Genomic DNA, 12,500 nt, shown 5'->3' on the forward strand with positions numbered 1-12,500 from the left:
ACAAAACAAATACACTGAGCTAAATAGACTGTTAGCTTTGTTCAGTATGTCGTATATAATAGATACCTAAAACTTGGCCAGTTTTTTTTTTCTAATCTTGTTAGTAAAATAGTATACCAACTGGATCATAATAGACTGGATCATCTTCCATTATGTATCATATCATTAGATACAGCTTTTGAGCAAATGTGAGAGAGAGTGCTTAACGTATCATCAAGTTAGGACAAGGAAGCGCAAAATTATTCCGAAGTTTCATCTTGAGAGTATAGAAATTCTGCCTCCAATTCCATCCCTATGACTGCAAGAAAGCCAGGGTGATTATCACATCCATCTATGCTATTCGATTGTATTCGCCTAAAATAGGTCCAAAAACTTTGAAGCCTTCGAGAAATGGAAGCCTGTGGTCTGTCGGTAACAGCAGCACTGAGATGCTACGCGCACAGCTTCTCAGAACGTCGCATTTTTCCCATTCTTAAGACGCAGCCAGATAAGCCCAGAAATGCACGCAATGGGCCTTATTCTAGACTGCGAGAAGTCTCTATTTTTCTTCAGATTTAGTGAGAGCAGTGCATGCGCGCGAAATGAGGGCGGGAGACCGAGAAGAAAAAAAGAGACTCTCTTTTACCGTGCCTCTCCTGTCTCGCGCCTTCAGTCACGCGCGTGGCCATTTGCGTGTCTCGCGTTTTGCTCTAGGAACTACAGCAACAAGAGCCTATTCGTTGTCTAGCCTTATTCGCGCGGCGACCGTGCATATTGGCCATAGACAATATATTTCGTACCCCGAGCCTCGAGTTGAAATGTTTGGGAACGAGTTTCGGTGGGGCAAAATAAAAGTTTCAATCCCTCGGGACACAACATGCCCGCCGTGTATACGTAATTATTAGATGCAGGGCGATTTCGATGAGCGTAACGAAATGTCCCCTTCCTCCATAGCCGACTACAAGGCAAAATTAACTTCACTAAGTGTCCCCTAGTGAATACAAAGATGAACAGCTTCATTTTCCCTCACTAAAAATAACGCTAACTCTTAACATGCACTTACCTCATTGCCAGAAATAGGTAGCAAAGGGTTAGATCTTTTCAGGGATTTCAAGGCTTGAAATACCATCCAATGAACCAAAATCCTTTTCTTTATCCTTTTGCGATGCCTGTAGTGTTATTTTTTGGCTGAAAAACCTTAGTAATATATATCTCCCCAGTAAACACGCCAAATTTCACAGCGATCGAAGAAAATGGCGGCCTTCTACGAATCCTACAAGAATTGATACGTCATCGTATCAATTTCAGGGCCCCCTGGAGAAAAAGAGTTTTAAAGGGACACTTCCCGTTGGATGTCAAAATAATTTTCTTTAACGTTCCTTAAGTCGATACAAGCATTCAAACTTGTGTTGGGCTTACAGCAGCTATTGTTTATGACTGACAGATATTGCGAAATAGTGGCAAACTCTTCATTAATTGTGGAGGTGTTTTCCCTTTTATCTTTCGCTGCCTTTTTGGTTAGGCGTCAATATCATATATTAAAGAGTTCCATAGAGATGTCACCACTTTTTAAAAAGGCGAATGTCACGTCTCGTTGAAAGAAGGGAATCTTGGTTTTCTTTCGCGAAATCAGGCCAAAACAAACAAGTGATAGAGTAACCGTTATTTAAAGCCTATTCGAATTCAAATGATCAAAATACGAGTGGTATCTTACCTACTGATGCAAACTGTTCTGATGTTTGTACCAAAAGGAACAAACTCTTCGACGGCGAACTCGACGACTAAACGTCCATTCTCTGACACCGGAACGTGCAACAATCCAATTTCTAACAACTGTCAGTGTCATTGCAACGTTCATCAAGATTATCAACTGATCACCGATGCAGTCAGAGCTTTGGAAGCCAAAATGGATCAACTGATGGAACTAGTCAACAAAACATCACCTCCAAAAATTCAGACTACTCCATCGCCAGGTGCAATTATCATTTTATCTATGGTCTAAGTGTAGCTTTAAACAACTTAAAGAACTCTTTTGTGAGGTTTTATCGATTATGTTTACAGCTCTTGCCTCTTCGTGCAAGGAATTGTATGACAAAGACAAGTAAGTGAAAATATGTTCTTTTTCCCTTTTATGTACTCGGCAAATACCGGGCAGTTGAGCTAGCTGATTCTTTATTTTTCGATAGATTTTCTTCGCTGGGAGGGATATTTTCACTTCACTCATCAGATAACAATATTGGACTCGACCTTTTCGGGATATTACTTGCCTTGCCATTTATGTCGGACGTCTTGCTGTTCCTTCTTTAACGACCTCTTTTGGTCTACGTCCAACACAATAAGGGCAAGAATCTTTTTTGGTTCTCTAGATCAGCACATGAAGCTGAAATTACCAGGCTTTATTATCAAAACGACAGAGAGTGGGTTGCAGTAAACCAATATTTAAGTACAACACTGACCCAAGACTTCCGCCTCAAGTTAAATACTTCAATAATTTGGTACCGTCGTACATACGCGATCTCCTTATATAATTACATCACACGGTAACACGCTATCAGGCAACTACGCTCGTCATCCAAACATTTTCTTTTCTCTCTGTCTTGTAATTTCAAAACATACAGCACAAGATCGTTCTCCGTGGCACCCCCGACACTATGAATGTTCTTCCTTATGATATCAGAAACAGTTCGTTAGTGTCTGTTTTCAAAAATAAGCTCAAGGTGATTCCTTAGTAATAGAAGTTATCGTAAGATTTTCTTTAAACTTTTTGTTTGTTTCCCACGTTATGGTGACTTGAAATATGCAATTAAAAAAATAGGTCACCAAGCTCGTTTGGGAGATATAACTTGCTCAAGTTACTCATTTAATCATTGCGACTTCATCTATCAAGGACAAGTTTGTTCCATCGGTTCACGCAACGTTTTGCAGGAACAGGAAGCACAGCTTTGACGTAATTCTTGAAATAACAAAACAGGTGTATTGTATTGTTCAAAAGGAATAATTTAATGTTTGTTTTATGGCACAAGCACACGTCTTAAAAAGGCACTGACTACAAATATTCCTCGGGTGCGTGATCTCGAGGAGACCATTTTGTGTCCCCACGAGTGATAGCTACGAATAGTTTTTTTTCCCTGTAACTTTTTTTTCTGACGTAAACTTTTGAATTTTTTTCTACAGCACAAAGAGGAGGAGTAAGATAATCAACTTATGCCAAAAAAAAGATAGGTCACCAACCTCGTTTAGGAGTCAACAGAAAGCAAACCAAGCTCGACCCCTCAACAAAACGCCTCCCCGATAGCCGGTCATAGCGCGGTTTTACTTTCACTCTCTGACTGAAGTGACAATTTAGCATCATCGAGGCTATCACTCGACTTTTCCTTTTGCGAGAGTCTAAAAAAATTCCCGTTTTGCTCTTTACTGCTGTGCTCTGAAAACGGTCATTCTTCTTTCTAGCGAGCGTTCCCGCACGCAAGTTCGCTATTTTGAAATGTTTTTGGCCACGTTCGATATATCAATATTCACACATGGCTACGAGTCTTTAGGGTTAAATTTAAACATTGTTTTGTTTAGAAATATCCGTTGAGACTTGTGAGACAAAGAAAACATAACTCAGCCGAGAAATTTGACCAGAAAGACTCTTAGCCATGCCTGAATACGAACGTGCCCTACGCTGTTATGCGCAGAACAGGATGCGCAGTGCAATACTAGGGAATCACCTTAAAACGTTTCTTTAAAAAAAAAAAAGCCTTTTTATAATTTTTTTCTGTTATGGATGTTTTCTAAAATTGTAAAGCGCCTTTAAACATTAGGATACTGGCGCTATATCAATATTTTATTATTATTATTATTATTATTATTATTATTTTAATTAATAGAAAAACCTTTATTGAAAATCAGTCAGTTAATAAAGAATTTATTTAAAACATTACTTTACTCTGTACAAATTATAAAAACTTCACATTAAAAAAAAAACAAAAACACAAAAAAATATATATGCATGTTATTATTACTATTATTATTATTATTATTATTATCATTATTATTATTATTATTATTGTTATTATTTTTATCATCATTATTATTAACGATCTGTTCTCGAAAAGAGCAACACTCTGTCTAAGAGGCATGCAGTTTTGTGGTTTTGTGATATATTGTCCAGTCAGCAAATATATCAAGACGAATAGAAGGATCCAGCAAGGACTATGAGATATTCAATATATAACCCCTCTCTAAACGTTGCATGCCATGAAAAGCACCTTTTTCCAAACATACGTCAACCAGGCACAAACGCGGAGATTAAAAAAGTAACCAAAAAGGTTTGAATATTGAACAATTAAAACTGTAAGTCAAAACATAAAAATGTAGTCTCGCTATGCTATATTTGATGAACTCCTACTTGTGCTCGATATCACATTAATATTAATCGTGTGCAACTTATTACGAAGTTTTAGGCCTTCTATATATCATAAGGGAGCCATGACGAATCAAAACTATAATGTCCGCTTTTCAGTAATTTCCCCGCACGTTTTGAAGGATGGTGAATGATTAAACAACTCTTTATACCAACAGTTCATTGAAAAGTCAAGTTTATGAGCTGACATTTCAATCGCAAAAGATTCCAGTTTACTGTCACATGGGAAACTTTGGCTGTGGAGATGGAGGATGGACGCTGGCCATGAAGACCGATGGCACAAAGGTTGTTTTGACAGTTAATAATTGTTTTCTACTTTCCTTAGTATGTCCAATGCCGCATTCAACATCTCTATGAACCAGGCTTTAAATAGCCGACTTTAGAGTTAAGTGGCCAACGACCGAAGGCCTGAGTTGATATTCCATGAGATTTAAGGGAAGTCTGAAATTACATTAAGATCTTTGAATCCTTCTCCAACATGGATTGAAACAAGAATTCTGTGAGCTACGGATTTTGTGTACGATCAGAAATCACTAAAGTACCTTAATTCAGTATAATGAAGAAAAAAATAAATCGCAGGATTCCGAAGGTTAACTGATGGAATTTCTTGTAGGTAAGTGAATTTGAAATTCCCTTTCTGTTTTTCTTGTAATTTCAGAAAACCTTTCACTTTGATTCTTTTCTTTGGAGTGACAAGCATTCCTACAATCCAGTTGGAGGTCAGACAGGATTTGACATGGAAGAGACCAAATTGCCAACCTACTGGAGTACAACATTTTCCAAGATCTGTCTCGGAATGAAGATCGAGAAAAAGCTTAACTTCATTGTAATCCACACGAACGCCACGTCTCTTTTCTCTCTGATTGCGGATAGCAAATACCGTGCCACCTCATTGGGTCGTAACACGTGGAAGGGCCTGATTGGTTCACGAGCGTCTTTGCAGTACAACTGTAATCAAGAAGGCTTCAATACTAAGGGTTTTAATTGCCCAACGTATTCAAAAGCAAGAATTGGCATTCTTGGTAATAATCAAGGTCACTGCCTTTCTTGTAATTCTCGAATCGGGTTTGGTACGGGTGGATCGCCTTGTGATTGGAACACTTGCGGAAACGAGGCGTCGCATCTTTGGAGTGACAATGGCAAAACAAGTATCAAGGCAATGGGTTACATCTTGGTTCAGTGACTCAATGAACCTTGCACACTTTTGTACACTTCATAAAATATAGCCTTGAAAGAGAAATTGGAGGCATATCCAACTTTCGTGCTGTATGCGGCTCCTGACATGAGCATGCATCTTAGGTGTAAGTTAATTTTCAGGTCGATTCTAATTGGCAGCAACGAATTCCATTTAATTTATCCCAAAACCAAACACATTTCTACGCATGATCATCGTGCCATGATGTCCTTTGCCTCGATTCCCTTTCAAAAAATGAAATTTCTGACCCTTGGAGTGACATGGGAACGAGTCAGTCAAAGAAATAGAATATTCTGACGCCACGATGTAGAGGGCCGTGGATGCTTTTGGGATTGATCGGGGGTATTTAAGAGTCTGGCAGGTCGATTTGAATATTGTGCGTCAGTCGATCGCTGGTCCCTCATGTTTTTCCTTAAGTTTTCGTTTTGTGATGCTAATTTCTCTTTTTGTTTAACGTTAACTATCCTTTCCTAAATTCTCGGGGTCTGGTGCCGCTGCATTAGATGAAGAACACCTTTCCACATAATTTCTGGCCACTTTTAATGGGTGGTTTTCACTGGTTTTCATATCTGGCGTGGCACAATTCGTTTTAATTTATTGGTCGTGTAAGTTATCCCAGTACAATGTAAATAAGTTGTCTAGAATCCTAGCTTATGTCATGTTGAGCATTGGATCGAATGACACATCCCTAACAAACTATTTCACGTCGAAGTGTCGTTGCAGAGAAGTCAGAATTCATGGGGATCTTAGCCTTTCCCGGCCCGGAACGTTATATGGGCTTTTGAGAAAACGAATAACAAGGTCTTTATGTCAGCCTTTACATGATAACCTGGTTAAAAAACTGCCGCCAACATTATTAACATTTATTATATTCATCATGACAATTTCCCCATGGTATGCGGTAGATTAGTTACAATTATTTTGGCATAATTTTTGGTCCATATCACCGGTAACCTATCTAAATATTTTAACGGTGACTTAGGTGAGCTTTCAAAGTTGCAAAGCAGTATCACTACAGGATTTCTAACACGACCCATCATGACTAAATGGATGTCAGAATTTTTCGAACGAGTAGCCAAGATAAATGAAATTTAAACGACATTTGGAATACTCCATGTAATTTGCTGAAGGTAGTTCTTAACCGCAATCCGGAATCCACCGTACTTGTAAGTCCCTGGGCCCGGTTGTTCGAAAGCCGATTAACGCTAATCCCAGATTTAAAATTAACCAAGGAGTTTATTTCTCTACTCCCAAATGTTGTACAACGCTGATATTTGCCAAAATTTTACATTAGACGAAGTCAAGCTTGAAAACCAAAAAATAACCAAAAGAAGCTTTCACCCAAAAGTTAAAAAAGCAAATCAAAGTTTACGCTAATCCTGGATTAAGTTAATCGGCTTTCGAACAACCGGGCCCTGAAGGCTAACATTTATCGAGGGTGCAACTCAGTTCATTTAAGAAACTTGTGGACAGTTATGTATATTTTACTTGGGTGGATGTATTGACCAGTGGCCTACACTTTGTTTGATCTGTGTCCATTTTAAGATGTCCTCTAACAATTGAAATTGAAACAAACTGCTTGATGCTGCCGACGAAAAAATCCCTTTCGTAAACGGTCGTTGCCATTTCTCAGAACGGTCGTTGCCATTTGAAACGGTCGATGCAATTTATAACGGTCGACTACCCACTTCACTTCAAAGAAAATTAAAAGAAACAAACTACGAAAAAATATTAACAAAAATTAAGACAAAAAAGAAAAACTGGAGGAAAAAAAAAGAGTCCGAAAATTTCAAGATTCGAACTCCGGTTCTTAGCCCTCACCCTTAACAGAACCCTAACCCGAACCTAACTCATATGACCAGCGAGACACAACTCCCAGAAACTGCAACCTTTTGAGTTCTTAGACCTAATGAGTGTAATTCAGAGCTAAAAAATGGCATCGACCGTTTCAAATGGCAACGACCGTTCTGAGAAATGGCAACGACCGTTTACGAAAGGGAAATAAGCGCTGCCAACCCCATCAACGCCCCAACTGGATTTTGCCGGAGCGACCGGAGTGGTTTGTCGGCCTTTTTTCGACACAAAGATCGATTGTCTGACTTTGGAATGGGAAATCATCGACAACCACAGTGACCATTTATGTGAATTATTCAGTGTGACAACTGAACACCTTACTCATTTTATTTACAAACAAATCATGATTATACAAACAAGACTACGGAGCCCCACAGTTAGCATTGCTATTCTAGGCGGGCCACTTACAATACTGGCTCTCACAACCAAGTAAACAAAAAGACACTTAGAAATTGAAGGGATTTACACAAACAAGAATTAACAAACAAACGCCTCGTACATTAGAGAAAAATGTCCTAAAAATTATTTGAGATATTATAGGTAACTGTTAAAGAAAAGTCATATACTTTGAAAGATCAATGTAGTGCATATCAACATTCCCCTTCTCAATTTTCAGAATCTTCAGAAGCAACTCGTTTAATTTACGTTGAAAGTGTGTTTTCCCAAGCTGGCGAAGTTCATATTTTCCTGCCAATTCTAGAGAAGGAAAATAACCGTTGGTTTGTTATCGACATTTCTACGGGGAAATTTCTAGCTAATTGCAGACCGTGTGGAATAGGAATAAATTTGTTTAGAGCGAGTAAATAGATTTGAGATATTGGGTGGAGCATTTAAAGTAAACTGAGTAATTTAACTGGCAGAATTCCTGAATTTACAAAACGAGTTACACTATGGGATTTGTAATCCATAAAATACATTAAACGCACAGCCCGCTTTTGAGAGTGACAATTTTGTCCAGATGCGAATTTAGGGCCTCACCGTAAGCAACACCACTTAAAAACCCACTGAAACTACTCCACCTATTTTTTACATTCTTTCCTTCCTTTTACTTCAGAAACAGATAAAAACAATGACACCATCGACCATTAATATTGTACAGCGGAAGAAACGTGAACACAAAGTTTGAAAAGCTTATGGCTCTTAAGACGGAATGATAAGACATTTGAGTCAGAGCCATACCGAACTAGTTGTCTTTTTTTTTTAGCATCAGATACTTGATAACACGTCCGAAGCCATTTTTGTGTTTAAATTAAGGGCTGTGAGTTCCAGAAAGTGTCGGGATTTTCCGGCTTCTTTTCCTCCCATACTGAGTTATCGTGGCTCATACATTGTCATGCACGTTGCAATCAGGTAATCGCACACACTGTTTGACTGGAACTACACGGTGGTTTTACTACTAACATCGATCAGCTTAGAAGAAGTACCAAATAAATCGCGAATCATCGACGTTGACTGAACAAACTCAGTGCAAATTTGTGAAAAAGTACTTTTACGTCTCGCGTCTATATATTCCAACTCTCGATAACGCGACATCGCGAAAACCAAGAACATCTGGCAACACCTAGGGCTAACCTACCTTTCATCGAAATCTAAAATAACATGACGTCATTAACGTATTTCCATAAGATCGCAATAGTAGCAAGTATAATAAATACTGTAGGAAACAGACAACTTTTTTAAAAGACATGTTTCGGCATGCTTATGCCGAACTGATGATGGCCGCCGTAAGCATGCCGAAACATGTCTTGTCTGTTTCCTACAGTATTAACTTATTTCCTTGGAAAGGAAAGGAAAGGAACTTTAGTTAAGTGTCAATCTTCTAGTGCTGTAGAGCACTAATCGGGGACACTGTAAATTGAAATTAACAAGTTAACGCAAATCAAATCAAATTTTGGTTTTTTAGGAGCGGGGAAAACCGGAGTACCCGGAGAAAAACCTCTCGGTGCAGTGTAGAGAACCAACAAACTCAACCCACATATGACGCCGAGTCTGGGAATCGAACCCGGGCTACATTGGTGGGAGGCGAGTGCTCTCACCACTGCGCCATCCCTGCACCGGAAACTACTTCGAACTTTTGGCGCGGAAACTTCGTCTAATTGACTTAGATCTCCTAGTTTGTGACATAACGAAACGTTTATACTGGAAGAGACCGAGTATCCCTTGAAAAGAAGTTAGCAGTGGATGATTAAGGAAAAGAGTGTCCTGCTCATCCACAGTCCTAGCCTGTTTCAGGCCCTCAGATAGTCGAGAAAACGAAAGCGAGTGGGGGCTTGCGTCGACCCAAGCCCCCACTCGCTTTTCACACGCAGTTCTTTTCGTTTTCTCGACTATCTGAGAGCCTAGAACAGGCTACCACAGTCCTTCCTCGGCGATCCTCAACACGGAGCTGCAAATCGGGCTATTTCTATACACATTATAACAAGACTTTGAGTGCACTTTGGTATAAATAACCACAAGTAATTTTTTCAGACTAATAAAATTGCACGAGCTTATTGGGCAAGTGCAATTCGTAGTCTGAAAATTTACACCAAATTACACGAGAAATTATGTGACTACTACTACTACTACTACTACTACTACTACTACTACTACTACTACTACTACTACTACTACTACTACTACTACTACTACTACTACTACTACCACTACTAATAATAATAATAATAATAATAATAACAATAATAAGAAAGAAAGAAAGAAAGAAGTTGAGAACGTAGTAAAATACCAGGATCTAGCAAGAGAATTGAGGACGTTATGGAAAATGAAAACAATGGTAATTCCTATTGTAATCGGAACATTTGGAACAGTTCCAAAGGATTCAAAGAGGACACTAGAGAACATTGGTATAGAGACCAAGATAGACGTGCTTCAGAAAAGTGTGATTCTGAACATGACAAGGATTCTTAGGAAGGTCCTAGAAGTTTGAGGAGACTTGTTGTCACCAAGCTTCCTGGAGTACTGAAGTTCCATTGGAAATCCAATGTGCGAAAACAAGATAATAATAATAATAATAATAATAATAATAATAAAAGAAAAAATAATAATAAAATAATAATAATAATAATAATAGTAATAATAATAATAAGGATATAATAATAATAAGGATAAGGAAGGCAGAAAATCACAAGAAGCGTAATTTTGAAAGCGCGCGATGTTTCTCCGCATTTTGCTTCAAATGTCCGCCTGCAAAAAAATCTATATTTCAACTGGCTTTTTTTAGTTTCTATTGTTTTTATAACCCAATAAGAGTTAATTTGTAATTTGCAATCACGTTACAAATTTGCCTTTAGTTTACACCACACAAGAACTTTTTTAGCCAATCAGAATCCGAGTAAATTTTTCATGTCTAGTGTTAGTGGATCATTTGCAATTCACATTGATGGTAAATATCGTTGTGTACTTGCTTACTGAACCAATATGTATCCCATTGCTTTCAAGGTTTTACTTCCATTGTCGCTTGAGCTAGCTGGGCCTCGTTACCGCAAGTGTTGGAATCATCCGAACGGCCACCCGTACCAAACCCAATCCTGGTATCACACGTGTTGCAGTTATTTTTCTGGTTTGCAATGATACCAATTCGTGCTCTCGAATAGGTACCAGGCTTAGACTCGGACTTGGGATTAAACCCTTCTCGGTTACAGTTCCTTTGTAAAGATGCTGTAGAGCCAATCAGGGTCTTCCACGTGTCTCGACCCAGAAATGTCGGACGGTAATTACCGTCAGCGATAAGAGAGAAAAGCGAATTGGCGGTCAGGTTCATAGCCATGAACTGTAGCTGCTGACCGATTCTCATACCAAGGCAGAGCTTGGAAAATGGTGTCTTCCAATAGGTCGGCAACTTAGTTTCTTGCCTGTCGAAGCCAGTTTGTCCTGCCACAAGATTATAGGTGGCCACGTTACTCCAAAGATGAGAATCATAATGGAATGTTCTCTGAAATTTTAATAGTAAAATGTCAATAATTTGAAGAGAGATATGATCATTAATGTTCTTGAAAAATGTTCGTTATTCAGTAACGTAACGCTTTTTCTACGAGGTTGAGTCCGCTTCTTGGGTTTTCACTTCGTTCTAAGCGTCAAAGTGAGTTTGTCTACTTTCAAATTGGTGTGACGGTCACACCAAAGTGTTAATATGGTTTATGATTTACGTACCGCACATATCACAAAGTCTCATGGCGTTTTACAATTCTTTCTCTAGGGTGAGATCAGACGTCAGTTTGTAAAGGTGCCTCTGGCAGCCGCCATCAGTTCATATATAAAAAAAAGACTTGGAATTTTTTAAAGCTAAATCGTTTTAATAATTGATGAATATGAAGGACATGAGGCGCAGTAATCAGGCGATGAAAATTGGACACCTCAAAATTTAATATTTGCCCTCGAAGCTTCACTTCTCGGCCAAATATTCATTTTTCGGACAATCTCTCAGCCGCGGACATAATCAGCCGACATACCAGCTAGCAGATCGAAGGGGTATATTTGCAAAGTATCCAACGCGCGCTCGTGGAATAATCGTTAATTAATTAACCTAAATGAAATGAAAGTTAAGAAGATCATGTCAGTTAGATAAACAACTTTACGAGCAGTTGCAATCAAACCCGAGAAAGTCCAGGCTTGAACGCGATTCAGGATTCGAACCCGAGACTATGCGATTGCGTTACCATCGCTCCACCAACTAAGCTATCAAGCCAGCTGAGAACTGGCCAATAGACCATTTTCGAATTCTCACGACTGCACTGGATCTAGGATGAAGTGGAGGCTAATGCGGGCAAATTAATTTTGCATTTGCAAAGATTTGCTCGCGTTAGCCTCCATTCCATGCTAGATCCAGTCCAGCCGTGAGAATTCGTAAATGGTCTATTGCGGCGTGTTCAAGTTATCTCTCTCTCTTGAGAAGATATCGCAAATTAATTCCACAAGTCAGATAGGACATTGACATCCGATTTAAAAGAGTTGACATTTCTTAGCTCTGGTTTACATTTACGACGCAACACGGCATAAACTAAGGAAACACACGAAGACGCTCTATTGTCCTTGTTGAGCATCTTCTCTCCTAAGGAAAGGGGCTAC

At 38.9% G+C, this 12,500-nt stretch overlaps 2 protein-coding genes and 1 pseudogene across 3 annotated transcripts in view; 2 read left to right on the plus strand and 1 right to left on the minus strand.

The window, feature by feature from the left end:
* The window catches only part of LOC138056961 (uncharacterized skeletal organic matrix protein 5-like), a 6,590-nt gene extending 5,731 nt beyond the window's left edge, over positions 1–859 (plus strand). For both annotated transcript variants that reach the window (XM_068902957.1, XM_068902958.1), the window contains one exon: positions 1–859. This exon is cut by the window's left edge and continues 667 nt beyond it. The gene's annotated coding sequence lies outside the window, so the exon portion shown is untranslated.
* A 129-nt stretch (positions 860–988) lies between these two features.
* LOC138056960 (uncharacterized skeletal organic matrix protein 5-like) lies at positions 989–6,287 on the plus strand. The gene is made up of 4 exons (XM_068902956.1): positions 989–1,952; positions 2,041–2,080; positions 4,546–4,672; positions 5,046–6,287. Exons 1-4 carry the CDS (start codon positions 1,667–1,669, stop codon positions 5,568–5,570), a joined length of 978 nt encoding a protein of 325 aa, XP_068759057.1. The 5' UTR covers positions 989–1,666; the 3' UTR covers positions 5,571–6,287.
* A 3,473-nt stretch (positions 6,288–9,760) lies between these two features.
* The window catches only part of LOC138056965 (uncharacterized skeletal organic matrix protein 5-like), an 11,164-nt pseudogene continuing 8,424 nt past the window's right edge, over positions 9,761–12,500 (minus strand).

Source organism: Montipora capricornis, chromosome 7 (genome assembly GCF_036669925.1).
Source record: "Montipora capricornis isolate CH-2021 chromosome 7, ASM3666992v2, whole genome shotgun sequence".
Lineage (NCBI taxonomy): Eukaryota > Metazoa > Cnidaria > Anthozoa > Scleractinia > Acroporidae > Montipora > Montipora capricornis.

Coding starts and splice junctions, on each gene's coding strand:
- LOC138056960 (XM_068902956.1), top strand. CDS start 1,667: ATGATCAAAATACGAGTGGTATCTTACCTACTGATGCAAACTGTTCTG. Junction 2,081..4,545: donor GAATTGTATGACAAAGACAA/GTAAGTGAAAAT, acceptor TTATACCAACAG/TTCATTGAAAAGTCAAGTTT. Junction 4,673..5,045: donor TGAAGACCGATGGCACAAAG/GTTGTTTTGACA, acceptor TTGTAATTTCAG/AAAACCTTTCACTTTGATTC.